The sequence below is a fragment of the Dothidotthia symphoricarpi genome (genome assembly GCF_010015815.1).
Source record: "Dothidotthia symphoricarpi CBS 119687 unplaced genomic scaffold P153scaffold_3, whole genome shotgun sequence".
Classification (NCBI taxonomy): domain Eukaryota; kingdom Fungi; phylum Ascomycota; class Dothideomycetes; order Pleosporales; family Dothidotthiaceae; genus Dothidotthia; species Dothidotthia symphoricarpi.
This window is the reverse complement of record NW_022985010.1, coordinates 535737-561393: the sequence shown is the minus strand read 5'-3', so window position 1 is coordinate 561393 and position 25657 is coordinate 535737. Positions and strand designations below refer to the sequence as shown.

The 25657-nt window shown below is 51.9% G+C and overlaps 12 protein-coding genes and 1 non-coding gene across 13 annotated transcripts; 8 read left to right on the top strand and 5 right to left on the bottom strand.

The window, feature by feature from the left end:
• Positions 1-275: 275 nt before the first annotated feature.
• P153DRAFT_154182 (uncharacterized protein) lies at positions 276-1068 on the bottom strand. The gene has a single exon (XM_033662220.1). It carries the CDS (start codon positions 909-911, stop codon positions 351-353), a length of 561 nt encoding a protein of 186 aa, XP_033527698.1. The 5' UTR covers positions 912-1068; the 3' UTR covers positions 276-350.
• A 7-nt stretch (positions 1069-1075) lies between these two features.
• P153DRAFT_363513 (uncharacterized protein) lies at positions 1076-2643 on the bottom strand. Its single transcript, XM_033667390.1, has one exon. The coding sequence runs from the start codon at positions 2630-2632 to the stop codon at positions 1520-1522; it is 1113 nt and encodes a 370-aa protein (XP_033527697.1). The 5' UTR covers positions 2633-2643; the 3' UTR covers positions 1076-1519.
• A 119-nt stretch (positions 2644-2762) lies between these two features.
• P153DRAFT_307991 (uncharacterized protein) lies at positions 2763-4362 on the top strand. Its single transcript, XM_033664684.1, has 2 exons — positions 2763-2919; positions 2981-4362. The coding sequence occupies exons 1-2, from the start codon at positions 2883-2885 to the stop codon at positions 4063-4065; spliced, it is 1122 nt and encodes a 373-aa protein (XP_033527696.1). The 5' UTR covers positions 2763-2882; the 3' UTR covers positions 4066-4362.
• Positions 4363-4694: 332 nt separating this feature from the next.
• P153DRAFT_154161 (uncharacterized protein) lies at positions 4695-5634 on the bottom strand. The gene is made up of 2 exons (XM_033662219.1): positions 5356-5634; positions 4695-5294 (listed from the first exon to the last, which is right to left on the bottom strand). Exons 1-2 carry the CDS (start codon positions 5485-5487, stop codon positions 4863-4865), a joined length of 564 nt encoding a protein of 187 aa, XP_033527695.1. The 5' UTR covers positions 5488-5634; the 3' UTR covers positions 4695-4862.
• A 1444-nt stretch (positions 5635-7078) lies between these two features.
• On the top strand, positions 7079-7486 carry P153DRAFT_353694 (uncharacterized protein; the record flags this gene model as incomplete). Its single annotated transcript, XM_033666455.1, has 1 exon — positions 7079-7486. The coding sequence occupies one exon, from the start codon at positions 7079-7081 to the stop codon at positions 7484-7486; it is 408 nt and encodes a 135-aa protein (XP_033527694.1).
• Positions 7487-8250: 764 nt separating this feature from the next.
• On the top strand, positions 8251-8862 carry P153DRAFT_282722 (uncharacterized protein; the record flags this gene model as incomplete). Its single annotated transcript, XM_033663224.1, has 1 exon — positions 8251-8862. One exon carries the CDS (start codon positions 8251-8253, stop codon positions 8860-8862), a length of 612 nt encoding a protein of 203 aa, XP_033527693.1.
• Positions 8863-12407: 3545 nt separating this feature from the next.
• Positions 12408-16749, bottom strand: P153DRAFT_331926 (uncharacterized protein). Its single transcript, XM_033665488.1, has 2 exons — positions 16515-16749; positions 12408-16462 (listed from the first exon to the last, which is right to left on the bottom strand). The coding sequence occupies exons 1-2, from the start codon at positions 16692-16694 to the stop codon at positions 12596-12598; spliced, it is 4047 nt and encodes a 1348-aa protein (XP_033527692.1). The 5' UTR covers positions 16695-16749; the 3' UTR covers positions 12408-12595.
• On the top strand, positions 16750-17893 carry P153DRAFT_307982 (uncharacterized protein). Its single transcript, XM_033664683.1, has 3 exons — positions 16750-17110; positions 17166-17352; positions 17402-17893. Exons 1-3 carry the CDS (start codon positions 16882-16884, stop codon positions 17775-17777), a joined length of 792 nt encoding a protein of 263 aa, XP_033527691.1. The 5' UTR covers positions 16750-16881; the 3' UTR covers positions 17778-17893.
• Positions 17894-19505: 1612 nt separating this feature from the next.
• Positions 19506-19931, top strand: P153DRAFT_282425 (HMGB family protein; the record flags this gene model as incomplete). The annotated part of the gene is made up of 3 exons (XM_033663198.1): positions 19506-19578; positions 19629-19724; positions 19774-19931. The coding sequence occupies 3 exons, from the start codon at positions 19506-19508 to the stop codon at positions 19929-19931; spliced, it is 327 nt and encodes a 108-aa protein (XP_033527690.1).
• A 12-nt stretch (positions 19932-19943) lies between these two features.
• P153DRAFT_154059 (uncharacterized protein) lies at positions 19944-20338 on the top strand. Its single transcript, XM_033662218.1, has one exon. It carries the CDS (start codon positions 20026-20028, stop codon positions 20251-20253), a length of 228 nt encoding a protein of 75 aa, XP_033527689.1. The 5' UTR covers positions 19944-20025; the 3' UTR covers positions 20254-20338.
• A 364-nt stretch (positions 20339-20702) lies between these two features.
• On the top strand, positions 20703-20790 carry P153DRAFT_t25. The gene has a single exon. It is a non-coding gene; the product is annotated as a tRNA-Gly (tRNA).
• Positions 20791-20832: 42 nt separating this feature from the next.
• Positions 20833-22012, bottom strand: P153DRAFT_363503 (signal peptidase complex catalytic subunit sec11). The gene is made up of 2 exons (XM_033667389.1): positions 21580-22012; positions 20833-21460 (listed from the first exon to the last, which is right to left on the bottom strand). The coding sequence occupies exons 1-2, from the start codon at positions 21870-21872 to the stop codon at positions 21232-21234; spliced, it is 522 nt and encodes a 173-aa protein (XP_033527688.1). The 5' UTR covers positions 21873-22012; the 3' UTR covers positions 20833-21231.
• An 830-nt stretch (positions 22013-22842) lies between these two features.
• On the top strand, positions 22843-24902 carry P153DRAFT_331916 (uncharacterized protein; the record flags this gene model as incomplete). Its single annotated transcript, XM_033665487.1, has 3 exons — positions 22843-23012; positions 23063-23800; positions 23849-24902. 3 exons carry the CDS (start codon positions 22843-22845, stop codon positions 24522-24524), a joined length of 1584 nt encoding a protein of 527 aa, XP_033527687.1. The 3' UTR covers positions 24525-24902.
• Between the last annotated feature and the right edge of the window lie 755 nt (positions 24903-25657).

The window sequence follows — 25657 nt, the reverse complement described above, 5'->3', positions numbered from 1 at the left end:
AGAGCGAGCCGGCTTGTGTTTTACATGATTTGTCTCTTTTTGGGTCTCGGGCATTGGTATAGAGTCGTTTGTGCTGTTTGAGCACGGCGTTCACGGCGAGACGATTGGTGGGTAGACTGTACTGCTCTCAGGGCATCTCATTGCGTATATCTCCATAGAGAGCAACGCTACAATCTTGTGGGTTGCCAGCTTGAATATAGATAGTGTGGGTTTAACATTGAATAATACGTTTCGGCTTTCGATGTCTTGGACGCATAACATGTCATGTAGAGCTCCCTCTGGTCACGATATCCCACCCAAGCCTGCAGATATCGTGATTCTAGCAGAGAAAATAACACATTCTTCATCATTCACGTCTGCAGACGCCGCGGCAAGTACCCCAAACTCAACAGCCCAAGTGCATTTCCAGAAAAGGCAAATGCCCTGCTATCCACCGTCTTTTCGAAAGCTGTAGAAGATCGCGTTCGAGACAGGCCAGACCAGACCAGACATATCTGGCATTTTTGTAAGGTTTTTGCGTGTGCTTGCCCGAAACAGACAGACATAAGAATCATGAAGTAACAGCTGATAATCCCAGACAGAGAAAATCCCAAGCACATATACCTAACTTCATCCTGTTTTCGCGGAGACCTAAGATACATAGGCGTTTTTGTAAAGTCCCACCATGTAGAAAGCGTGCAGATAGATATAAAAGCGCAATCAAGAAGGAGCTTTTCGTAGAAAAAGGTCAAGACTACATAGTTAGACAACCAGTTGTTCTTACAAGCGCACGCCCATTTCTTCGCGGGGACGAGTATTTTCGTTGTAGTCTTCCCTCTAGCCCTTTCTCTCCATGGTGTTGATCTTATCGTCGTTCTATTCCCATCTCCAACAGAAAGCAGGAGAGAGGCAGAGAAGCAGACATAGACCATATCGCGTAGACTTTTGATTGCGTTCTGTCTCCCCCCTCTTCTCTCCCATTTTCTAATTCTGAGGGCCTTTACGCACCGGGAAAGCCATGCAGATGACTCGATTGCGCTTTTTGTTCAGAAAAGTTATACGCGCAGCATCCAGGACAAGGAGTTCTTTTTGGTGGATATCAGTCGAGGGCGCGACATACCTGGTGATGCCACGTGTTTTGGAGGGGTTTGCTCACACATCGCAAGATCCTGTAATGCTTTCATGTCTTGGGCAAGACAGAAGCTCGGGTTTGTGGGTTTTGGTGGAGATGCGACATGTCGCTAGAAAATATAATCTTTCGGGAACAGAAGAGAAGAGAGCACACATGGATGACAGAACCGCATGTTTTTGTTCTTGTTTCGGAAAGGTGGGAGATGTGGAGGTTGCAAAGAATGGGGTTTAGATGGGAATTTATAGTAGAACGAGTATGCCAAGATCTATGTGTGTGTGTATAGTAGCATTGGAAGGAGTCGACGACGACGATGATGGTGTTCATGATCAGAAGATGGGGCTAGATTAGATTGAAAGGAACTAGGGGTATCATACGTGCAACATGTCTTAACAATCCAGAGCATATAATTCAGACCTCCTTCTCTGCAGGACCCGGATTCTTCTCAATATGCTCCGCCTCCTTCTTCTCTTCGTTTACAGTCTCCTTTATAGCCTCCTCCGCATTTATGTCTTCATTTACATCATCTCCCTCAACACCCATGCCCAACTCAACGCCCAGCTCGTCCAAAAACCTCTCTGCCTGCCCTTTACTCCTCTTCTCTCTCAACCTCCCCTTCTTCTCCCTTACCATCTCCCTCCTCCTCTCCACCATATCCTTCCTCTCCCGTCTAACCTTGTCCGTCTCTTCCCTCTCCTTCTCCAGCCGCGCAATCTGTTCCTTCCTCTCTTCCTCATCTTTGCTGAAGTGGAAGAAGCCCGTGCCCCGCTGTCTCGCCTCGGCCCTGCCGTCGAAATGCGTGTCCGGCGGGGGTGTGAGTGACTTATCGCGCTTCGCTGCGAGTTCGGCCATTTGCTCTGTTATCGTGGCGTCGGGGTTGAAGGCATTGGTCTGGACCGTGTCGCCGTAGATGATCTGGTCGGGCATGACGGGACGGGCGGTGAAGCGATCGGGATCCTCGACGTGCTGGCTGCGGGACGCGAGGGCGGCGGCAGCGCGTGTGCCCTTTCTCGTCCGCCCAAACTCATCAACGTACTCGACTAGCTCCTCTTCTTCGGAGGCTTCCGACTCGGAGTCTGAATCTGATTTCTGCCCCGAGGCTTGCTGCTCAGCCCACTTGCGGTCAAAGTCCACACCGTACTTGTCGGCCCTGTCCTCGACATCGCCTCGTTTTAGCGCGTCGTAGAGGCGGGCTTTTTCTTCCATGCGGCGCTTTGTGCGCTTCCATGCCTGCTCATCCTCGCCCTTTTCGTCTGTCGTGCGCCCGCGGTGCTTCTGGGTGAAGTCGCTCTCCTCCTCGTCTTTCAGCGCACGCTTCTTGACGTTCTTGTTGTGTGTTTTGAAGATGTCTTCCTTTTGCGGGCGTGCGCGGCCGGCGGTGGGTTTGTTGGTTTCAGTCGAGGACGACTTGATGAGCGAGGAGAGGGTCGAGGAGAAGGAGAGGGTGCTGGAGCTGGAGATATCCTTTGCCTTTGTGCGAGATTTTGGTTTCTGGCCGTAGAGGTGGGCGTCTTTGGCGGACATGGCGGAGGCGTGTTGGCGTGTCGAGGCGTGTGAGTTTCGCGTCAGGGAATGATGCGATGTCGGCGGTCGGGGCTTGCTGGCTGGCGTCATTGCGGGGTGGGAAGGAGCTGCCCCACGTAAAATAGTAAAGGAAAGGCCGATGCGCGGTAGCAAAAGTCTGGCTTGCTCTGAAGTTTGAATTCTGTATTGAATAACTACACTTCTCCTCTCATCGTCTATACCTCACCCAGCAATTGACCCAACACACAACATGTCTGCTCCCCGACAGGTCTTCATCGCGGTCATTGGTTTGTAGTCTCCCTCTAAACTTCCACCTATTCATCATGTACAGAGACTGACACGCACCAGGCGCCGGCGGCGTGGGCAAGGCATTCCTCTCCCAGCTCTCGACCCTCGCAGCGAAACTCTCCCAATCGCCCACGACACCCACAACCCTCTCCCTCCTCTACCTGGCCACGTCGAAAAAGGCCCTCCACAGCCCCTCGTACGATGGCTTCCCTCTCTCGTCCTGGGAGTCGTCGCTCCAGTCCTCCACAACCGCGCCACTGGCCCTCCCCCAGCTGGCCGAGTACCTGAACGAGTCGCCTGCCAAGGTCGTCCTGGTAGACAACACCAGCAACCAGAGCGTCGCCGATGCATACCCGTCCTTCCTGTCCAAGGGGATAAGCATCGTCACCCCCAACAAGAAAGCTTTCTCCGGAAGTTATGACCTGTGGAAGTCCATCTTCACTGCCGCACGCAACGGCAGCGGAACAGGGGGTTACGTCTATCACGAGTCGTCTGTCGGCGCCGGCTTGCCCGTCATATCCACACTCAACGACCTCGTCGACACGGGCGACCAGGTCCTGAAGATCGAGGGTGTCTTCAGTGGCACCATGTCCTTCCTCTTCAACTCCTTCCAGCCTACAACAGGCGGCGGCGGCAAGTTCAGCGCAGAGGTCACAAACGCAAAGGACAAAGGCTACACAGAGCCCGACGCCCGCGACGACCTCAATGGCCTGGATGTCGCCCGCAAACTCACAATCCTCGCCCGTCTCGCCGGCCTCCCCATAGAATCCCCGACCAGCTTCCCCGTTCAGTCGCTCATCCCGCAAGAACTCGAGTCCTGCACTTCTGGCGACGACTTCCTGGCCCGTCTTCCGGAGTTTGACGGCAAGATGGATGCATTGAAGCAGGAGGCGGAGAAGGAAGGCAAGGTTGTGCGCTTTGTCGGGAGCGTCGATGTACCCGGGCAGAAAGTCAAGGTTGGGTTGGAGAAGTTTGACCTGGGACATCCCATTGCAGCACTGAAGGGGAGTGACAACATCATTGCCTTTTACACAGAAAGATATGGCGACAACCCGCTCATTATCCAGGGCGCAGGCGCGGGCGGAGATGTCACGGCTATGGGTGTTACAGCAGATCTGGTCAAGGTGTTGAGGTTATTGCAGTAGGCCTAAAAAAAAGTATTGAATTGGGAGTTGGAAAGCATACAGGGCTCTTGAAATAGTCATCCTGTCTTGCACAACCACATCTCACCAAGATCAACATGTAAAAGCAGCTATCGTGAATTTAAACACCAACCGCAGCACCCTCAGATAACGCTGCGACATGTCCAGTCTGCAGAAAACCCATGTTCGCCATCCCAAATACGCCGATAATTTTCCATCAACACCCCACTACACACCTCTCTCGAGCGCGACATGCGAAACACGTAGATAGTCGACATTGCGCAATATAGACTGCATCCTACATCTGCATATGCAGTTTCACAATCCACAATCCAGACTCCAACGCAGTGCAATGCCATGCAATGCGACGCAGCAAGCCACACACGTCGCCCCTCCACCACAAACCGGCAGTCGGTGTGTGTGTGAGAGTGTGGTACGGAGCGGTACGGAACGTAAGTATCCATCCAGACGCACGGCGGCAGAGAGTGGAGCCCAGAACAACGAACACACAAAACAACACCTACCTACGTCTCTCCTACATCAGCGCCACGTCCATGCCTACGCGCTTTCGGCCCTTCCTCTGCGTATTTGTGTGCGGTTTCCTTGGAAGTGATGCCTGCGCCTGCGCTTGCGCTTGAGGCCCGACTGATAAGACAAGGCCAGGTACCTACGTAACCTACCTCTCTACCTACCTTGCTAGCCGAATCAACGTGAACATCTGGGGTATCGGTACCAGTATCGGCGTCGGGTTGCAGTGCCGGGTCGGTTCCCGAGGACCGGTAGGTAGTCGCTCGCGTGTTTCAACCGGGGGCGCAGAAAGTGCCGGATAAGAACCGTAGTTGTATGTCACCGTGTGTAGCGCCGTGTGTGCATGCGTGGCTTCTCTGATTTGGTTCGCGAGGCATGACATGCGCTGGAAATGACTTGCTGAGACGATGACAGATGGGTTCGTGCATGTAATGTGTGTGCGCGTCGCTGAGTCGTGAAAAATAAATAAAACGTGTGTGTGTGAGTGTGTGTGTAGGCAGATGCAGATGCCGATGCGCTTGACATGTAGGGAGGGGCTCTAGACTGAAATTCGTGCATTTACTGACCGGGAGGAGATGGGAAGGGGGGGTGAAGGGGGGGCTAGGTAACGAGATGGAAAGGCGGTAAGCAGACCGTCTTTCTGTCTGTCTGTATTGTTCAGACGAACTTGCCATGCGCGAAGAAGAAAAAGTCATTTTTCGAGTCTGATCGTGCGTCCGAGTCAGATGCAGGCAAGTCCAGTCCAGTCCGAGAGGCGATACCTACGCAAGAAAACACGACGCCGAATTCGGGTATCCATGCATTCATTTGGCACAACGGACAAATCTCCGTCGGCCGTTCGTTGCCTGCCCTACCTCGACGTGATTGAGCCGGAAAATCGGCAGATGGCATGTGCATCGGCTTACCAGTGAGTAGGTCATTCCAGCACGACGTACCGCGGGATCAAGACACTGAACCCGTGGGAAAGAGAGCTTGTGCTGTAGTGAGCTGTAAAACCGGTAGATTGGAAGTAGGAAGCGGGCTTATGAGGTCTTGGGTGAGTCACAGGCGTCTGGGCAATTTTCTGTGTCGAAAACGGTCGATAGGTGGAGAGGGACGTCCCGCACGCGAACAAATCTTGGCTGACTGCTTGTTTATAGCGGGTTTGCGGGTATGGGCCAAGGAATTGTTTCGACGACGTGTACTGAATGGCTAGGAGAACGACCGCGTGATGGTGGGGCGTTTGATGCATCGTGGGAGCGGGGCACGCCGTCTGACTGATAAAGTCACCTTCTGTTGGCAACATCGTGGGCCTGCAAAGTCACCTTCTAGTACAGGTTTAAACTATAGCAATGTGCGTTGTCTCATAGTGAACCTGTCAGTAGAAGATGAATACACTTTCTTATCTATATTAATACCTCTCTCCAGCTTCCCCATGTGAGTAGCGTGAACCACGTCTCTTTGTGTGTGTGTTTTGCTAGAGAGTTAGCATTTCCAAGCGCACGTTTTTGGTGTTTCCGCGTGTGTGCGGGGTCGATGAGTCGAAGCTCCAACCTAACTTGGCGCGCCGAGATGTGCCAAGATGGGAAAAAGCGGAACAATGAGCATGGGTCGCTCGACGACACGACAGGCTGCATGACGGGCGTTGAGGCTGTGCTGGATGGAAGCCCGACAAGGATACTCCTGCAGACAGGGGGCGCACAGGATATTCATCCCCTTCTCGAACATTGTGCACGGTTTCGCTCACGGACTGAAGCCAATTTGCCATTACAAAGAATAAATCAAAAAAGGTCCATGTTTCGATCCTCGGGCAGCAAAAGCAGGATTAATTCAGACACGAACGGCCAACGTCGCCGGTCCGAACTCGGGGCCTGTGTAACGGCTATTTCTGCCTGGGGGTAATGTCGTCGTCGACTGCTTTGGGGGTTATCGGCATGTGCGCCGTCCAATTGAGGTGATGCGTCTCACCGTAGATTGCATGTGTGGCTGCAGATACAGACGTTTAGCAAGCGTCAGCCGAAACACCAAGGCACTCATCCCAGCGTACGGGCGCTGACGTCGGTGTTACGGCAGGCTTCGACGTTACGCGTTGTCAAGCTTTCGGAATTGTTGCTTTTGCGAGCAACTGGGTTTGCGCTGCGACACGGGGCAATGGGGCAAACTCGTCATCAGGAGAAGGTCAACATGTCAGTTCGTAGGTAACACGGTGTTAGCGAATAGATGATCTGAGGTCCTGAGAGGGGTCGTCGTCGACATTGATCATCGTGAGGAGATGATTTTGGGCCACAAGATGGCTTGGGTCCGAAAAAGTGACCGTTTCATGTTGCTAGGTCCGCAGGGGGCAATTGATCAGCAAACACAAACTCGCCTCGGACTCGCTCCACATACGACAGCCCGTGACCATGCCTTTTGAACCCACTACTGGCTACGTTACGGCGGTACGTACGACGTTCCCGCTTAATTTAGCAGCGCCAGCTCACTACTCCAATATTCAATCCAACGGACAAAAATGTGTACCATGGTGAGCACAGTAGGCAGTTCTCCGGCCTTTGTTCGAGGCGCAGCTGCGAGGATGATCTGTCCATTTGTCGCCGTGAATCGTATTGGCGACCCCCGGTTCATGCTGCTGAAGGATGGTCGCACATTTGTCAGGGCGCATCGTCGTGTCAAGAATATTTGCTTCGCGATGGCACCAGGGCAGCCGAGAAAAGCACACATGCCAGCATACCCATACCAACCAATAGAGTATCCACGTTGGAGGATGCTTCGCCGATTGTCAACACGCACTGTTATCAGGAGCGGTGAGACGTGTACGGTTGGTAGGCAGTTTGCCCGTTTGAAAGGTTTCCACGCGATCCGGTATTCTGGCACAGATCTGCCCAAGGGGCTTGTCACCAACTTTCTAGCGCTCTGTTAGCGTAAGTTCCGCGTGCTTTGTCCCGGCGCCGCGACGGGGGACTGATGGACGAATACTCGTCTAAACCAGTTTTGTGTAGTGACAACTCGTGGACGTTGTTAGCCTTTCATTTGTCCACTGGCGCTAGACCTGCTCCCATGTCAGTGTCAAACCCCCTCTCCGCTGCCCAGTCGAGCGGTCGAGTTAATAAAGAGTGCTGTTGTGCCCCCAATCATCCAGCTCACCACCACTGCCTGTCATACGATTCACACGCTCCTAAACTTGTACCAGCTAGATAAGGCTGATCTCACCATCACTTGTACTGTCCTCTCACTATCCCTGTCAACAAGCTTGTTGCCTGGACCATTCCTCCGCCAGCCCTACATCGCTCACCTTATCGAATCACATTCGTCTGAAACACCCTGTGCTCCCTCGGTCTCGCCACCTATATAGTCTGCGCCGCTCCTTGTGAAAGGGGGATTTTCCGCGATCAGCATTCACATCTTGGCACACGGCACGCCTATCGAATTCCACAGCTACCTGGCATTCATAAAATCAATCTGCCACCCGTTGGATAATTTCATCTCCACCACTCAAACTCCAACCAATCTCCCTCTACTTTTTAGAGACAAAAAGCATCTACTCCAGATCGCCACCTACTTTACTTATCTTGTGGCACTTCACCACATCTTCTATAACGACTCCCCCATCAGTCAAGATACTGTCTCATAGTAGATCACCTTACAAACGCATCTACCTCGATATCACCTGAACACATCAACATCATGTGTGTCGCCGAACTTTGCAAGACTGTCTTGCCATGCCAGCATCGCTGGTACCATCTTGTCCGTCCTTGCACTCCCTCCAGCAACCTGTCCTCCTGCGGGAAGAAGTTGGGCATCTCAGGGTGGGAAGTCAAGACCGACGACTGCCCTTACTGCCAAGGGCACGTCTCTTCCCTAGAGTACCGCCTCATTGGTGACGGACCAGCTCCTCCCGTCGGATCTCTCTCTGGACTTGCGCGTGCGCACTCGACCACTCTTAACGCAGCGCGTCGCGACATTCGCCTGGACAGTGTCACCAGGACTGACAGCGTCACAAGCATTGGAAGCAAGAGCAGTCTCGTTGAGGCTGCCCAAGAGAAGAACCGCGCCATGAACTCCAGACTAGACGCCTACTTCTTCCCCTCTGCCGACTCACCAACATCGCCTGTACCCAGGGCTCTGCGAGATGACGACGAGGATAGCAACGCCGCCACATCATCCACACCCAGCGACACCTCAAGCAACGACCACGACAGCGTTAGACACGCCTCTATGTCGGGAGCGCCTTACAAGGTCAACCTTCTCTCACGCATGCGAAGAAGGTCCAAGCGCATCTCTGGCATGTTCAAGTGAAGCGACTTGCCACAGCTTCATCAAACTTCCACAAACATGTCATGTCACCGCCCATTCCACGCGGTCTGAACAACGTTCAGGAATCGCATCATGAAGCGGTTCTAGACTGCAACTCCACCGCTCCACTTCGCGGACTCCCTCTCCGCTAGCCGCTCCTTGGCTCGGGAACAGCCTGACTTGGTCGCCACGCGACTTGTCACATCTCACCTCTCACCGACACGAAAACTCCGCTCTTCTCTTCTAACTTGTCCTTACTGTTTCAGGATCGCTTGGTACGATTTGGATCTCCATTGTTCTACTTTTTTTTCCGGATACCCACATTGTTTTTCTCTCGACTATACCCGAAGGGATGCTGGCGCAATTGTTTTTGCGCTTTCCATTCGGCGTTTTTATGTAATAGACAGGGCAATATTTGGGCAGCGAGTCAAAAGGGCGACCTTGCAGCGCATCACAATTTTCTTTTTTTCTATGCGTGTTCGATGGGATTTTCATCTGCGTCGCAGGGACGGCACGGGCTCATGGGTTGTTTGCATGGGTATCGCCGTTGGGCTGCGACGGGATTGTTGGTTGTCAGTCAGTCTACGAGGCGTCCACGCACGAGCTTCTCGCTTGTTGCTACGCCATCATGTCTACGAAATTTCCGTTGCGCACCTGCTTATCAGGAACCTCTCTCCGAAATGAAACATGTTTCGAAGCTACTCTATCTGATCAACATCCCGCTTATCCATACACGATTCATTGATTGATTGATTTTCCCATGCTCACCGGCTCGATATTCCTGAGGCGTTAGGTCCAATAATTCCCGTATTCCCTGCACACCCTGTCACCGCCCAGTCATGCACATTGTTCGTTCCGCTCCGCTCGGGGCACACCGCTACCGGGTTACTTTCGGAATCCGAGTCGAGTATCTACCAGTGGATACGCACGTGTTTCACCTCGGCAAACGTCCCGCACACAAACACAAACGACATATCCCGACCTTCCTAAAACTCTCGTCTGGACCACACACATAAGCTCAAGCTTTGATAAAATGCCCAAGCACAAGCACAAGCATAAGCACACCGGGAGCTTATCTGCCTTGGCAAGGCATCCATATTAACGTTGTCTCAGTCCATCTACGAAACAGGCAGGATCGAATTGTCCCAACAAGCTCTTCCGCATAACTCAATCTAACAGCATTAGACACGTAGCTTCTGGAGCATGTATAACGCATGTGTTAAAATTTGTCAGTCATCGTTTTGCTGTGCCGCGTCAGCATGTTTGACGCTCCTTGCTTACCCGCTTCTGCCTATTCCAGCTGCATGCTGCAAGGAATCGATGGATCTGGAATGCATGGTTACCTTGCAGAGTACACGCAGAAGTTCATGTGCTGGTGATCAATCGACGTGTTGGAAAAACTGTATATTATCAGAAAAAGATTGTGGCAGGGATTCTAAAACTGCATCGACTATCATGCAACATCGCGATATCGATCTGATAATATGGGTAGATGGTATGAACATGGATTAGAGCTCGACTATCTCTCTCGCATAGCAGACTACTGTCAAACGATACAACGTCTCTATGACGAGAACGGCAAGAGTTGGGAGTCACGATAACCTCTTGGTCGTATAACGAGTGTAAGACTGGTACACTTGTTTTTTCCCTCCTTCTCCTTCTGTATACTCAAGCCTTCTCACATCCAACCACCATGGCGTATACACCGTACGCACAACTGAGCTACCACCTTCTCTTTGAGTCATTCGGTCTATCAGTCAGTCAGTCAATCAATCAATCAGTCACTGTCGCACCATCACTCTCGTACCATCAACCATCGCCTCACTATCACGCATATCACAGCCCCCCCGGAGCTCACCGTCCCCACGCCGTCCACTCAAGCCTTTCCAAGATGGGCCACTATGTCTTGCATCACCCCCTGCCACCCCATCGTCTCATCTCATCTCGCACAGCATGAGCGATCCCCCATACACAGCATCCCGCAAGGCGAGGAGAAGAAACAAGCCTATCCAAGACCACAGCCGATCGTTACACCCCGTGCCACCCGCGCCGCTCTAACACGCTGATCACCAACCTCCCCCCGTCCGTCTCGAGAGCTTGTACCTACTCAAGCATTCTCCAAGCCACCACCTGAGCACCGCAGATCGAAGCGCCGTGTTTCCCCAGACCGCACATCATGACGCAGATATCGGCCGTCGATCTACACGCCGGACCTGACAATCCCTTTTTACACTTTGGACAATCACTGCACCAAGCCTCGCGCCAGCAGATCAAGCAAACCACCAAGCAAGTGAAGCGTGTGCTTGGTCCCTCCTGATCTGCACCGCCAGACCGGTGGCGTAGCGTGGAGATATTGTAGATCTGCGCGCTAGTGCGTAGTCCAGCTGCGCGCTAACATCGAGAAGGGAATGTGCAATTGCCATACGTAAAGTAACCTTCTACTCGCGGCCTAAACAGCAGCATATCGTATCTACGGTATCACGGTCAGTGATCAGCGTTTGCAAAGTAGCATACGTGCGTGCGTGTATAGTCCTAGCCATCTTCCGTGTGTCCGCCGCTCTTATCCAACGGAGCAGAATGATGAAACCGCTCCTTCCTCCGCAAGGGGCAAGCGAAGCGGGAAATAGCGATCGACAAAACCCCACGTTTTTGGCGTTTGAAAGCGAAGCGCAAAAGTTCAAGCATCACAAGGTCAGTTGGCAAATATACTGTGGTATCCGGCAAAAGTAGTGTACATGGCAGGGGTGTGAGTCAGGTGGAGATCCGGAGTTTCTAAACGGCTGTATCACGCAATAATACATCCAAAACCATAGTAATTTGTATTGTATTCTGTGTTCCTACTACTACTACAACTCTCGTGTACTATCTAATATTACTATCTACCTTACATCTCTATCACATCGTCACTGCTGTAGGAGAACACATAAAAATTTCTAGGTTTGCATAACATATTGTGAGATGTGTGTGTAAAGAATTGACTGTGTTAGGCCTAGCGCATTGCAATTTCCGAGTAGAAGTACCCCTGCCATGTACACTACTTTTGCCGGATACCACAGTACTTTTGAGCTTGTTTGACCGGATCTTTGATGCGGGGGCCTTCATATTCAGGGCCGGGGACAGGTCCGGCGGAAAACGCCGTGGCTTGGAAATATATTATGGAGAAGGACTGCCGATCAAATGGGAAATAAACGTTGGTTGGGTTATTGGGTGATGAGATCGGGGAATGTGGATTGTGAGAGAGGATGTGACGTAACGTGACGTGACGCGTGCGTATTTCATTTACTTCCGCTCCGACTTTCAGGAGTTTGACTTATGATTGATAGACATGTGATGAGTGATTTCCGCTCCGCCGCCGCCTCCTCTTTCTTCCTTTCTTGCTTGTCCCGCTCCACTCCGCTTGCAAGGCCCAACTCTATCTACTTTTTGCCCTTCCCACCCTGATACGTGATGTTGTATTGAAAGAAACTATCCCATATCCCCGTACTGCCCTGTCTCGTCGGCGGCGGCGGGTTTTGCTTCTTAGGACTTGTCGATGGACTTGCGGTCCGGGTGACGCTTCTGCCCATACTGTGTGCGATACTTGGCGTCGTGGCAGAGCGTCGGATAAAGTGCGCAGGGCCCGACACAGATGACTTGCGTCTGATCTCTCCATAATTTTGAGGAAAGGGGAACTCCTGGAACAAAGTCAGTCAAGCTGCTGTGACGCGAGGGGAGCTTAGGTTTGTGGAGAGTGTACCTAAGGTCCCCATAGCAGGTCTTTCCGCACATTTGCACCCTGATCCTCCAGCAATCTGTCCACACCAGCACTACTGGCTGTCGTCTCCCTCAGATGACTGGGACCATGGGCTCCTGCAGGACTCGCGCCGCGTGTCGCTACGTTTGAGTTTGGACCAGAGCCTGAATCCACACGCTCATTTGATGCAAATCCTTCACGCGTCCCAGCTACAGGCGCACTCTTCTTACTCGTATTGCTGCTGCGACGACTGTCAAGCGAAGCGAGTTGTGTCGCTGGATCCATAGTACTCTTTTTCTTCACCGGCCGCATCTCGCCCTGTCCCATCTCCAAACTGCTCTTGACTGTGACTTGACCCTTGATACCAGGAGTACCAGGAGCCATAGGTTTTTCCTCGGTGGCATCAAGGAGATACCAGCGCAGGCCATCGCTCAGTTCGAACGGGTTATCGTCTTCAAAGGAGATAGCATTGCTGGAGGCGATAGACCGGCCGTCCCCATCGAGTGTCTTGGAGAGGTCCACAATGCGCTCTTCGACTTTGGATATGCGCGCCACGAGCCACTCTTTGCCGTGCAGGCGGTGTGAGTCCTGCTCGCGAAGGAAGAAGTGGGGCGCGCCGACGTTGAAGGCAGCCCAGGGGCGGTGTGCATTGTTACGCGTAGGGAGGAAGAGGGCAAGATCGCCGTCTTTGAAGGATCGATAGGCAATCTTCTCATGGGCTTCGGCCTGGAACCGGTGAGATTTATCGCGGTAGGCGCGGGCTTCTTTTTGCCATTTACGCGCGGTATGCTCCATGTCGCGCATGCGTTTTGCAACTGCGTCGCTAAATATCTCCGTATTGAACAGCTCTAGTTTGTTTATCAGATCCTGGTACCGTTGGTCTTCCTCTTCCGGGCTTGTCGACTCGGTCCATTGCAGGAAAGATAGATCCCCTACGTCTTCTAGGTAACGCTTGAGAGGCGTGGGTGAAGATGCCATCATGCGACTCAATCCGCCAGTGGTATCGGTCATCACGGTACTGCTGTTGAGCTTCGACGCCCGCTGGAGAACCATCTCGCCGTTTTCGTGAGTAATAACGAATCCAAGTGCTTCCAGTAACCGGATGAGACGTTCGTGTTGTGTGTAGAGGCGTTGGCTCAGCTCTTTCGCACGAAGTATGCGCTGTTGGGTACGTGATGAGTCTACCTCTTCAAGTTCGAGAAGTTTCTTCTGCAGACGCATGACCTCGACGTCAAGGCTATTGGCATGTGACTTTTGTTCCGCCAGGTCGACCTGTAGACTCCCAACTTTGGCCTCTTCCTCCTCTACCCGCTTGCGCAAAGCTTCTGACCCAGTCTCGCCTTCTGCAAACTTCGCACGAAGCTCATGGAGATGCCCACGCTCTTCCTCAAGCTCTGCAGCAATCGACGTAGATTTGGATCGTTCAATACCGAGATGTTCCTGAGCAGATGCGATGTCTTTTTCTTTTGTCGCCAGTTCGGTCTGCAGTTTACTCTCTTGTTCATGGGCTCTAGCATGTGCGTTGTCATTGTCTGACCTTGCTATCGCGATAGCTTGCTCCAGCTCTTTCTGATAGTTGGTTGAGTGCCTGACTAGATCCTCAAGCCGCGCAACAAGGTCAGAATGATCGTCAGGTACGCTGGTTCCAGGAGACAAGTGTTCGAAAGCAATCCCCAGGGACTCAAAGTACTGGGTCTGAGTACGAGTGCGCTCATCGAGCTCGATTTGGAGATCCTCTAGCTGTGTGCTGGCCTGTCGACGCTCTTTGGTAGCCTCAGAGCGCACCCGTTCGAGCTCTGATGCAAGCTCATGTATCCTTGCATCAACTCCGGTGCGCTCGTTGTCGCGACTTCCGAGAACTCGGTCTAATTCGTCTTCGGCTTCTTCAATCTTGCTCTTGTAGGCGCTGACCTCCTCTTCGAGCGACCTACGCTCGATGGCGAATTCCTGCTGCTGAGCCTTCATATTCTCCATGATGTTCTCTTTAGTAGACACAGCTTCTTCAACTTGACGTCGTAGATCTGTGTCCTCTTCCTTTCGAGCCTGTGTTTCTTTCTCGAGGTTGGTGCGCGCCTCCCTCTCGACTGCAAGCTCCTGTTCAAGTCGAACAATCCTACGCTTCTCATCCTGTCCTTGGGTTGTAGAGAAACGTCGAGAGGACACGGAAGATCGTCTGGAAAGCTCATCGTAAGGTCTAGGAGATTCTACCGTAGGAGTCGAGGGGTCTCCAGGACTCTGCAAGAATGAAGGCGGTGCGCCACCGATCGAAAGTCGACTAACATGGTTTTGGCGGTGTAGCAAGTCCTCAAGACGTCGCACTCGACTCTTCGAGCCCTTGAGCTCATCTTCAAGCTTTGCGTGCGACTCACGAAGAACCTTGAGGTCATCGTCACCACGGACCATAAGTTGTGATCCTTTTCCAAAGGCTGGCTCGTGAACACTCCCCATTTTGAAGTTCTTCGCCCGCTTGATCTGCTGCTTGGTGGGCCGGTCGAGGTCTTTGATGGCCTGACTGAGAGCTTCAGCTTCCGAGTTTTGACCGTCTAACCCTTGCAAGCTTTGAAGGTACTCCTGAAGGTCTTCTCGTGCAACCACGGGCCAAACATTTTTGTCAGGTTGCACATTCATCTCGAACCCAAGGAGACCGCCCTGCACAGCGTCGAGATTTATGACGTCCGCAATGGGCTTCAACCACCGCTTACGTCGTCGCTCTTCTTCTTCTTGGAATGTCGCCATTTCTTCGGCGAGCGACGATGTATCCTTTTCCAGTCTTTCCGACCATTCGCGCCTTCGAACGGCTTCGACGAGAAGCGTACCATATACGTATGGCAATCGACCCACGAGCGATATGAGCTCGAAAGCAGCAACTCCTTCCTGCGGTATGCTGATCGACTCAAGTTCCGCATTGAGACTCGCGATCACAGATTCGATACTGGCAATACCCTGCATGCTCTCCACCCCGTTTCGAGCTGCAATGTTCTTTTGTTCTACAGACCGCCGCACAAGGTCGCTCATTTCAGCGCTATACTCTTTGATAGCCGGGAGGAAGTTGCGTGTGTGTAGTAGTGCCATTTTCGAGACCTGTGCGACTGATTTCGAGTTTGCCTCAAGGCCCATGACGTGCTCAAAATCGGATTCGACCTTTTTGGCAACCGCATCGATCTCGTTGTAGAGTCGGATAGGCTCCTCAGAATCGTCTACGAGCGATCGACTCTGGCTTTGACCGACAGCACTCAGCAGCTCGTGGTAGTCTATGCCAATCTTCTCCAGCTGTGTGCTCATACCAGCCATGCGCTTTCCGAACGACTCCCGCACACGCTTGCTCATGACCGTAGCGCTCTTGACAGCCTCGACGTCTAGGAAATCCTGCAACGAGGCGGTTGTATTTGGAGGAGTCTTCCGGGCACTTTGCACCGCCTGTGCCGAACGCATCTCCTTCGCGAGGAAATGGGCGAACTGTGGCTTGGCCGGCATGGACTCGAGCTGTCCAAAATCTACGTCCAGTCGGCGCAAGTTGTCTCCCGCTTCTTTCTCGACGCCGTCAAACCACTCGCTTGCTGCCTGGTACTTCTGCTCCAACCCTCGGATGTGTGAGTCGTGGTTTCCCACGGCAACGTGGGTTCCTTTCTCTATCGTGGCCTGTTCGGCGAAGTGTTTCGAGGCTATACGAGACATGGAGTGCGACTTCTCGAGGGCCGCAAACGCCCAGTCGCGGCGTGCCTGGAAGAGGGCCTGCCATGCTCGCAGATCGGTGTTGTTGGAGAGGGTATTGGGAGGGTCGTCGGGCATGTATGGGTCTGGGAGAGGCACGAGGAGTGTGGAAGCCTGCGCTCTGTGGGAGAGAGTGCGATCATAGACAAATATCTCCTTCTGTGGTTGAGGCGGTTAGCATATTGTGCGTATCTTGGAAGCACACTCGCACCTCGGTCAGCAACGCCTGCAGCTTGACATGCTTGCCACTCAGCGTCAGCAATATCTGGGCCTCTGGCGGAATCTCAGTAGCACGCGAGATCCAGTGCTTGAGCGCATCAACCGAGCTGAAAGCAACGGGATCAGCATCGAGACGCTGGCCCGTGTGAGCTACAGCAATCCCCAACGACATCCGGCGCGATCCTCTTGCTGTTCATCAGGCTGTTGCAGCAGTTCTATCGTGAGGAAGTTGGAAGCTTGATTGAGAGATGGCTCGCGGGAGCACAAAGTCCCGCCAAGCAGGTTGCTGCAGGGATCAGCGGCACGGGCTCGCGATGATGCATCATTGGTGAACGGCGCGTGAACATCTCAGTTCGCGCATGAGGATCAGTCTACGCTGTCAAAAGACTGTCATGGCGACCAAGCAAGACGTTGAAATGGGAGACGCGACTGCAGATGTGCAAGACCCAAACGATCATGCAGATCTGCTCCAGACCAGATACAGCGACGCGTTCGCCTTCTCTGATGTCGAGAAGCGAGCCCTTGAGCTCTACGACCAGTTGCGGGAGCTTGAACTGCAGCAGAGCCTCCTTCAGGCACAGCAAATAGGCACGTCACACTGTTTTGCATGTTTTGGTGCCAGAGTCAAACTAATTTTCTGTAGCACATGTGCCTGATGTCTCAACACTCTCAGATGACGCTTTGCAAGAGCAGCTGATCATAGCCCAACGCGAGGCTATGGAGGCAAAAGCAGAATATGAGATCCGAAACCGAATTACCCACAACGTGCTCGTCATGGACCCGGTGCTGAAAGCTGTCCATGGAAGTGAGCAGGCAAGTTTTATAGAAAAGTAAGCACAGCACAAGTCACCATGTGGAAGTTAGTCTCACATCGCCTAGACGCATACGTCCACTAATCACAGAGAACGATGCCGTCTCAATGGTTCATAGCTCTCTGGCCTCAAAGCTTGCATCTTCCACCAGGGCCTTAGGTGTAGCCGAGCAGGCAAATGTCATTGCAAATCAGAAGAACCGAGAACTATCTCAGACAATGCTAGCATTGGCCGAGGATATGAAAGCACAATCAGCCAAAGACATCGAAGATCCTCGACTGCGCAACCAGGTGCAGGCAGTGGAAAAGGAGCTGAAGGAGTCCAGGAGAAGGGTTCAGACATTGAAGGGAATCCTGTCGGCCATGATTGTTGGCAGTGGAGTCAACTGGGCGGCGGACGAAGGCCTGACCGAGCTTGTTATGGATGATGAGGAGGACGGATGAACCAAGCATAGGCAACCAGCTGCGTTACTCTCGTCGGGACAGAGTCTTAAATTTAAAAGATGCCCCAGACACATGTGCAGTCTGGTCGAAGCTGTGCACCGTTCGTTTGTCTTTGGACTTTTAGAATGCTGAACCAAACTTCAAGGCCTGATGCCATAAGTAAGCTAGACGTACAATAGTCGTTCTCCAATATGCAAAAGTTCTGCATAAATGTTGTATGTGCTTGTCAAGCCGTTGCAAGATCGCGCTGCACCTTAGTTCTGGGTATTTGGACTAACGGAGGAGAGGCTGAATACGTTATGGTGACGTTTGTTTTTTGTGTGAGTAAGCCCTCGGCGCACTTGTAATCCCGGAATTGCGTGCGGCCTGCGTATTCATCGTCCTGCACGTCGACACCCGACAGACATCATAGTCGCGTTGGTAGAATTGGAAATTGATATCTACGAGTAAGAATATTGAAAGCTGTGTGTTGGGCATGTTTGACAAGCTATATTGACGCGTGCACCGAGCGTGTTGGGGTTGGAAAGGCTGTGGTCGAGGCGCGCCTAGGTACGTTGCGGTGAGCTTCACCAAGCAGCCTCCACAGAACTCCTAGTCAAGCCCGCTCCGTAAAACAGCGCAGAAGTAGTGCACAATCAGTGCAGGCGGAGTGAGCTTGGGAAATCTATTCGTCGACTGGGGTACGTTCGAAAACATTGCACGTAACACCTTGAAGCGGTTGCGCGATGGGGGAGAACACCACCCAGCCACACTATCAAATAAGATAACGTCAAAGGGCCACTTTCTGCGCACCTGACGAATAGTAGGGCAATGTGTTTGGCGTGCAATCCAAGCATGCATGAAACAAGCTGGACAAAGGGCGAGCGTTCTTCGATACGGGCAGCTGTGTCTGTTCTGGCGAGATGCTGAGTGCAGCATGTAAACCTCTACACTCGAAACAACAGTCAGAGGGAATTGGAGAACAGCTAGGCAATTCACCGGACATTGCAGCGTGAAGATTCGTCATATTGCGTGTAGCCCGTTTGCCTATGCGAGATGAGCAGCTGTCGCTCGAGGAATGAGGGGTTTTGTCATAACAAAACAAGCAGCAGCGGGCGGGTCATAGCGCTGGGCTCCAGGTAGTCTTCGCCGCCCGCCCGCCAAAATCTCTCACCCAACTCTCTCACCCAAATCCTCCATACAACTTTGCAGCCAAAACGCGTGAGGTAAGTTTTCGGTTGCATTTCATCATGTCGCTACAGTACCCAGCAATACCCAAAACCTCAACACAACTCCACACGCTTTTTTCTGCTTCAAAACGCGCTCCGAACACGCCTACTGCCTGTTCTTTGCATCTTTTGAGCGTCGTCGCGTTGCAATTCTCGTCCATCGCCGTCGCCATTGACCACTATCAAGCACATGCTGACTGCAATACAGACTCCAGTCAACCACGCGCCTTACCTGAATTTCAACAACAACTGTAAGTACCTCGCGTTTCTCTCAGCGTAACATTGCGCATTTTCGCGTCGCATCGTGGTGTTTTCGCTCGCGTCACCAACACGCGCTGTGCATTGTCACTCACCCATCCCCATCGGCTGGCAGCGTCCGTAACAATGTTTCACTGGATTTGATGTCACTGCGATCCTGAACGGAGGCTGTCTTTCTTTCCTGATTGCCCTCTTTCTCACGTATCATCTGCTTCAACTCGAACAGCAACTAACAACAGAAATATAGTCCAGTACCTGCATCATGCCTAAGGAGAAGTCTACCCGCGGCAAGGGCAGGGCCGCTAAGGCTGATGTCGCCGGCAAGAAGAAGAAGGGTAAGCTCACGTGCATGATTGCTTCCAATCTCGGCTCTGACGAACGACAGACCCCAACGCGCCCAAGCGTGGTCTTTCCGCCTACATGTTCTTCGCCAACGACCAGCGCGACAAGGTCCGTGAGGACAACCCCGGTATCAAGTTCGGTAAGTCTACGCTTTGCCAATCCCGATCTTCTTTTCTAACCATCTCTAGGCGAGGTCGGCAAGATGCTCGGTGAGAAGTGGAAGGCTCTCTCCGAGAAGCAGCGCCAGCCCTACGAGGCCAAGGCTGCCACCGACAAGAAGCGTTACGAGCAGGAGAAGGCCGCCTATGCCGTAAGTTCTTCTCCACGTCCTGCAATAACAGTATGACTAACGAGTCTCAGGAGGCTGCTGAGGCTGAGGAGGAAGAGGAAGAGGAGTCCGAGTAGAAAGCTACTTTACCTGTGCTTTCTATCGTTGATGTATGCTCTCACTCGGTCGGCGGTCATGGTGTCTAAGGCATGATATCGGTTTCTGCGTCATTCAGCTTCTTAATGGGTTCTTTGCGGAGGCAGGCCGCAGTGCAGCTCGACCAATGCGGACATGGCTTTGTCTCTTCCACGCGTCTATGATATCTGGCGCCTCTACGCCACCAATCGTCGGCGAGGAAGGGACCACGAAGCGTAAGGTCTGGTCTATATATGTAAATTAGTCAACTGCGGTATGGAAATCTGTGCTATGACCTGTTAGTGTTGTGATGGTGATGCTTGTGATTATGAAACTCAAGCGTGTCGCGATGAAAGCGCGCGTCGACATAACGCTACTCATGCCTCCATATTTCAATTGCCACCTCCAGCCGTGATTCTTTCGCTTCATCTCCGGTAGCACACACACTAATCCTTTGTTTTTTCAATGGGGCCAGTTTACGTACCCACTCTTTGCATTACCGTTTCACGGTCTCCTTCATCTTCATCTGGGCCAGTTGATTTCACCAGAACCAAGGTCCAGATCACCCCCAAACGCTTGTTATGTGCTGACGACGAACCCCTCCATATGTCTTGACAGTGATGAACAATGCTCAATGAATCTCGATGGGCTACATATGGGATGGTGTATAGAAGTGTGAATTTTGGACGATTGGACATCGAATCAAACGACCAAGCGTCTGTAGCCCAGTGGTTAGGGTATCGCCTTCCCATCGTTTCAACGAAGTAGGCGGGGGTCAGGAGTTCGAACCTCCTCAGTCGCATGTTTGTTTTTGCACTTCCACTCGCTGTGACTGAGTTGGGATGTATGCGCGGATCTACTCATTCTCTGTGTGGATGGAATTGCTGTGTCACAACTTATTTATTTTTTGAACAAGAACTTGGTCTCCGGAACAAGTCATCCAGATATCTTCGCGACTTGACTTGATTCAATGCAGGTTTGCGCTGTAACGATCCCGTAGGTGGATATCTACCTCCTCTCTTTGAGTAGTTTCCATATGTCAACTCGCCCCTCTGTGACGTTGCCTGACTGCAAACCGAACGCCTTGCTATGCTGTTTTCCAAATCTCCAAGAGAACTACGGAGAGCTCCAAACCCTTGAACCAGACTAACCTCGTCCAGCCCCATTTCTCTGTTGGTATGTCGCTTTTTTGACATTACGTCCACATGGACACGCAGTTCAACCCATCCCTCTGACAAAGCTCTCACTCCCTTTGTAACACGACCATTACACCCATCATACCCAGCATGACCTGCTTCAACCATGGGTGCTCGCTCAGCAATATCGTCACGTATCCAACAAACGGAATGAAGCCTATCACGCTTCCGATAACATCCTCTTTGCGGTTTAGGAAGGACTGGCCCGTGGCGTAAAGTTCGGTGTCGTCAGCGAGATTGTTATCGCCTTTTGTGAGGAGCTGGAGGGGTGTTTCGCTACTTTTTTGTCAGTACTGCTCTAATTCCAGATCAACCTGCCATTCCCACTCCAAGTTCCAAGTTCCAAGTCCCCCTCTTGCTCGATTCCAAATGTGGGAAGAAGGAGAACAACTCACCCTCCACCATACCGCCGAACAACACGATGCACAATCGGAATGTCCTTCCCCTTGACATTGTACACCACAATCTCCCCCACCTGTGTATCCAACCCCCGGTTCCATAGGAATAGCAGGTCGCCGCGCTGGAACGCGGGCTCCATGGACCCCGAGAGCACGACGACGATGGGCGACGGCGAATCGCTGGCAACGGACAGCCCTTTCCAGAGCATGAAGGCGGTAGAGAGCACGAGAGCGAAGTTTAGGACTTGCGCGGCCAGCTGGCGCGGTTGCATGTCTGAGAGACCGAGCATGGTTGCGGTTTGTGAGGGTGGACAGTGGGTTGTTTTGGAGGGTTGGGAGAGGCGTGGGAGCTTGACGCGTTCTTTTCCAGCGCGCTTTTTGAGAGACGTAAGTTGCGAGTGCTGTCGCGAAGCTACTCTGTTCGAGAGCTTGATGCCAGATGTCCTTTGATTCGTTGATTGGTTTGCGGCGGTTGGCTTATGTAACCTCCGAACTCCAACTCCGCGTTCGTTCGCTTGCTCACTCCGTCTGAGACCAGTGTCGGGTTTTCGCATCTTTTTGTCCAAAGCGTTGATAGCATTGCGTTATGTTGTACTTCGAAGTACGGCTGTGACAGCGTCATTCATTTTAGCAGCATGATGAGTTGTTGTCTCTTGTCTGCGATAGTATGTTGCTTCGGCTGACTTTACCTCGACTTGGTGCAGCACATAGTCGCTCTACCAACTCATTAAGAAGGCAATATCAGTTCTACATAAACTATCCTTCTCTTCGTTCTCTTTACCTGATTCTTGATTAACATGACTGGTGTTTCTCTTCGTTCTCCATCACTGCAACACACTCTCTTTACTTATCACACATTAACTCTCGTCTTCACAACGCTCACGAGAGTGGCAACAAAGTACTGAAACTTTCATAACCGGTATCTCACCTCTACGCTTGCGCAACTTACTTGCAACCTGCCAAAGCTCGTAGTCGGCATCAAAGTCCAGTAATCGAGATCTACCGAGCATACTTCCTCTCAAGTATCAACACCAGTTGCACGCCTCTCTCTCACACACACACTTACACACACACACACACACACACACACACACACACACACACACACACACACACACACACACTCTCTCTCTCTCTCTCTCTCTCTCTCTCTCTCTCTCTCTCTCGCAATTGATCCATGCAAATACACAGAGTACGACCATCACAGGTTCACTCGACATACCTTTGCACATCAACAACTCCACCAACACTATCTATAAGATGGTTTCGTATACGCCAGGACGAATTATACACTACCGACAGCATGGCAAAGAAACTCCACTTTGGCCTGCAGTGGTGTGCACAGAAAATGTTGCGCCCAATGAGTTTCTTCAAACTCGACCCGCAGCGTACGTCACGCTGATCCTCCTCATTGGAGAGTATCTTGAGTTGTAAGACTATCTATAACATCTTGATATATTCTACATACTAACGTCGCTAGTCGTTGGGCACTGACCTCGGAGATGAATGAATATAACCCGCAACTCGTTTTCGACGATGAAGAGCTAATCGAGAATACCCCGGGACTAGGGGAAGCCTACGCCATTGCAGATAGTGCCCGCGATGCAGGTCTTGGACTTAATCACTGGAGAAACGAAGTACGAAAGATGACTGTGGTCACATCATCAGACGAGGAAGATGCCGACATGAACTCTGAGGAAGATGACTCGGATATGGATGAAGACATGAAACAAGCCATTCGTGCCAGTCGGGCAGACTTCTTGGCTACGAAGAGATCGATGTCTTTTATGCCTTCAATATCTTCATTACAGCAGCAAGAGAGGCCTTCTCGTAAGAGATCGAGCTGGGAAGACGAAGGGCCGTACACAACATGCCATGATCCAGACTTAGACTTTGACGAAGATCTGCAAAAGGCGATTGCTGCAAGCAGAGACGAATATTGGGGAACAACGTCTGGCGCCCTTCCCACGCCGTCTCTCTCTCCGCCAAGACCGCCTAAACGACGAAGAGATTCTGATCTTGTAGGGAGTTTCGAGGCCTCCTGTACGCCAAGGCATGTATTACTTTCCCGCCGACGCGACAGCACTACAAGTCTGTCACCAAATCTTGATAACAACTCGCGTCATCAGAGATGTAGGGACAGCCCAATCCCAACAAGAGAGAATAGTGCCGACCAACAACCCTCCAACATCGACGGCAACGTCATCGAGGGAGATCTGTAAGTCTACCCCACTCCATTCACAACCCAAGACTAAAGTCCATACAGTTCCGAAAGCAAAGAGTACGTCGAATTCCTCGTCGGGCCCGACAAAGAGGCCCGCAACATCCTCAAATCCTACGTCGACGCCTGCCCCGCCTTCAAGAGAAACTTCCTCGGCACCAGCTACCTCACCACAAAAGGCGAAAATGGATGGGCCCTCGTCCACCCCAGTCTCCGCGACATCGACCCGCGCGACTTCGAGTTCATCGCGCAGTTCCTCGAGACGCGCGATTTCGGCATCCGGTTTCCAGACAGCGACGAGGAGAACACGAGCGCCATAGCAGAATGCTGCGCCGCGTGGGATGCGGCGGAGAAGCTGGGCATGGAAGATATGCTGGACTACATCGCGCTGAAAGCGCAGAGGTTGGCACCTTGGGGTCTTGCCGAGGTCCTGTGGATGGCGATTGCGGTTTATAGGACGCCGGATGCTGCGTCTGCTGTGCAGGGAGAGCTGCGCGCTATGCTGTCTGGGTATATGGCGGAGCACTTTTGGGAGTATATTAACGACGATAGTCTGGGCGTCGTGTTCCAGGAACGTGTGGGTTTGCTTCCGGAGCTTGGGCGGGATGTCCATTTGATGATCTCGACGACACTGGGCCGGCAAATCGAGCCTGGTTATGGCGGGGTGGATGGAGAGATTGGGGCGAACGAAGACGGTGCGAGTGACTTGGCGATGAGTTGAGTGAGGTGTTTCGAGCTACAGGTTCTCCTGTCACACTTGTTCTGCTTACTGCTCTATTTCTGTTCCCTTCTGCGGCTTTGTTTTTGCGTTTTGTTTCCGTGTGTTCGAGTCCACCCCAGAGAAGGGGTTGAGAACAACTGGGTGTTTTCTGAGCTGGACTCCTCTACTTCTATGTTCTTGACGGGAGCGACGGCAACAACGCAAAGCAGAGCAAGAATCCTGGGGCTGATCTAAGGGTTGTTTTGTCTTGTCAAGTTTCCCTCTCAGTGCATGTCATTTGCTCAGATTTATCTACTGCATTCTATTTCTGTGCAGTTCGTCAAGATGGACTTTGGGCACTACATTTGGGGTTTGTTCTGGGAAACAACTGGACGAATTACGTCTTGATTTTAGATTGGAGTTTTTCCTGCTTAATCAACCATTTATCATTCTTAATGTATTTGGTATAGCTTCAATTGAATGGTTGTGATTGATGTGTGGTGTACGTATTTCCCCATAGATCAGTCATGCAGCTCTCGCTGTTACTGATCACTCATTTCAACGCGTTGGACGTCCAAGTACGAGAAATACTTCGATTATGCCTTGTAGCAAGACGAACCGTGTTTCAACATCCATGCCTCCTTCAACGACCTATCAGTTTAGACGTGCGTCCTTCGGCGCCGATTCTAAGAAAGAGCGCACAGTTCTCATCTCTTCACATCTTTACACCTTTCTCCTGACATGAGCTTGCAACGTGCTTGATAACAATTTGTTTTATTTAATTCTTTGATTGTTGCACCTGCTACTTTTGCGTTACCCTGCGATACTAATACAAGACCAAGTCCCCTCATCCTCTCCACCATCCCATAACCAACACGCAGTACAACCAAACAAACAAGGAAAACGACAACAAAGGCAAACCAACCCACTGAGCGCCGTCAAGTGAGAAACCCCCATCCACCCAATCCCATACCAATGATTCCAGTTATATTTTTTACCCTGACGAATCCCCCATTGCCATTCCCAATACCCATGTCTGTTGCGCCGCGCCGATCCATCGAGCTCAAAACCAATCTCCCAGATATTCCCGATACAGCCTCGAAATATCAACATCCCCCTCAGCAGTGAGGGGCACCTGGACGAAAGCGAGGACA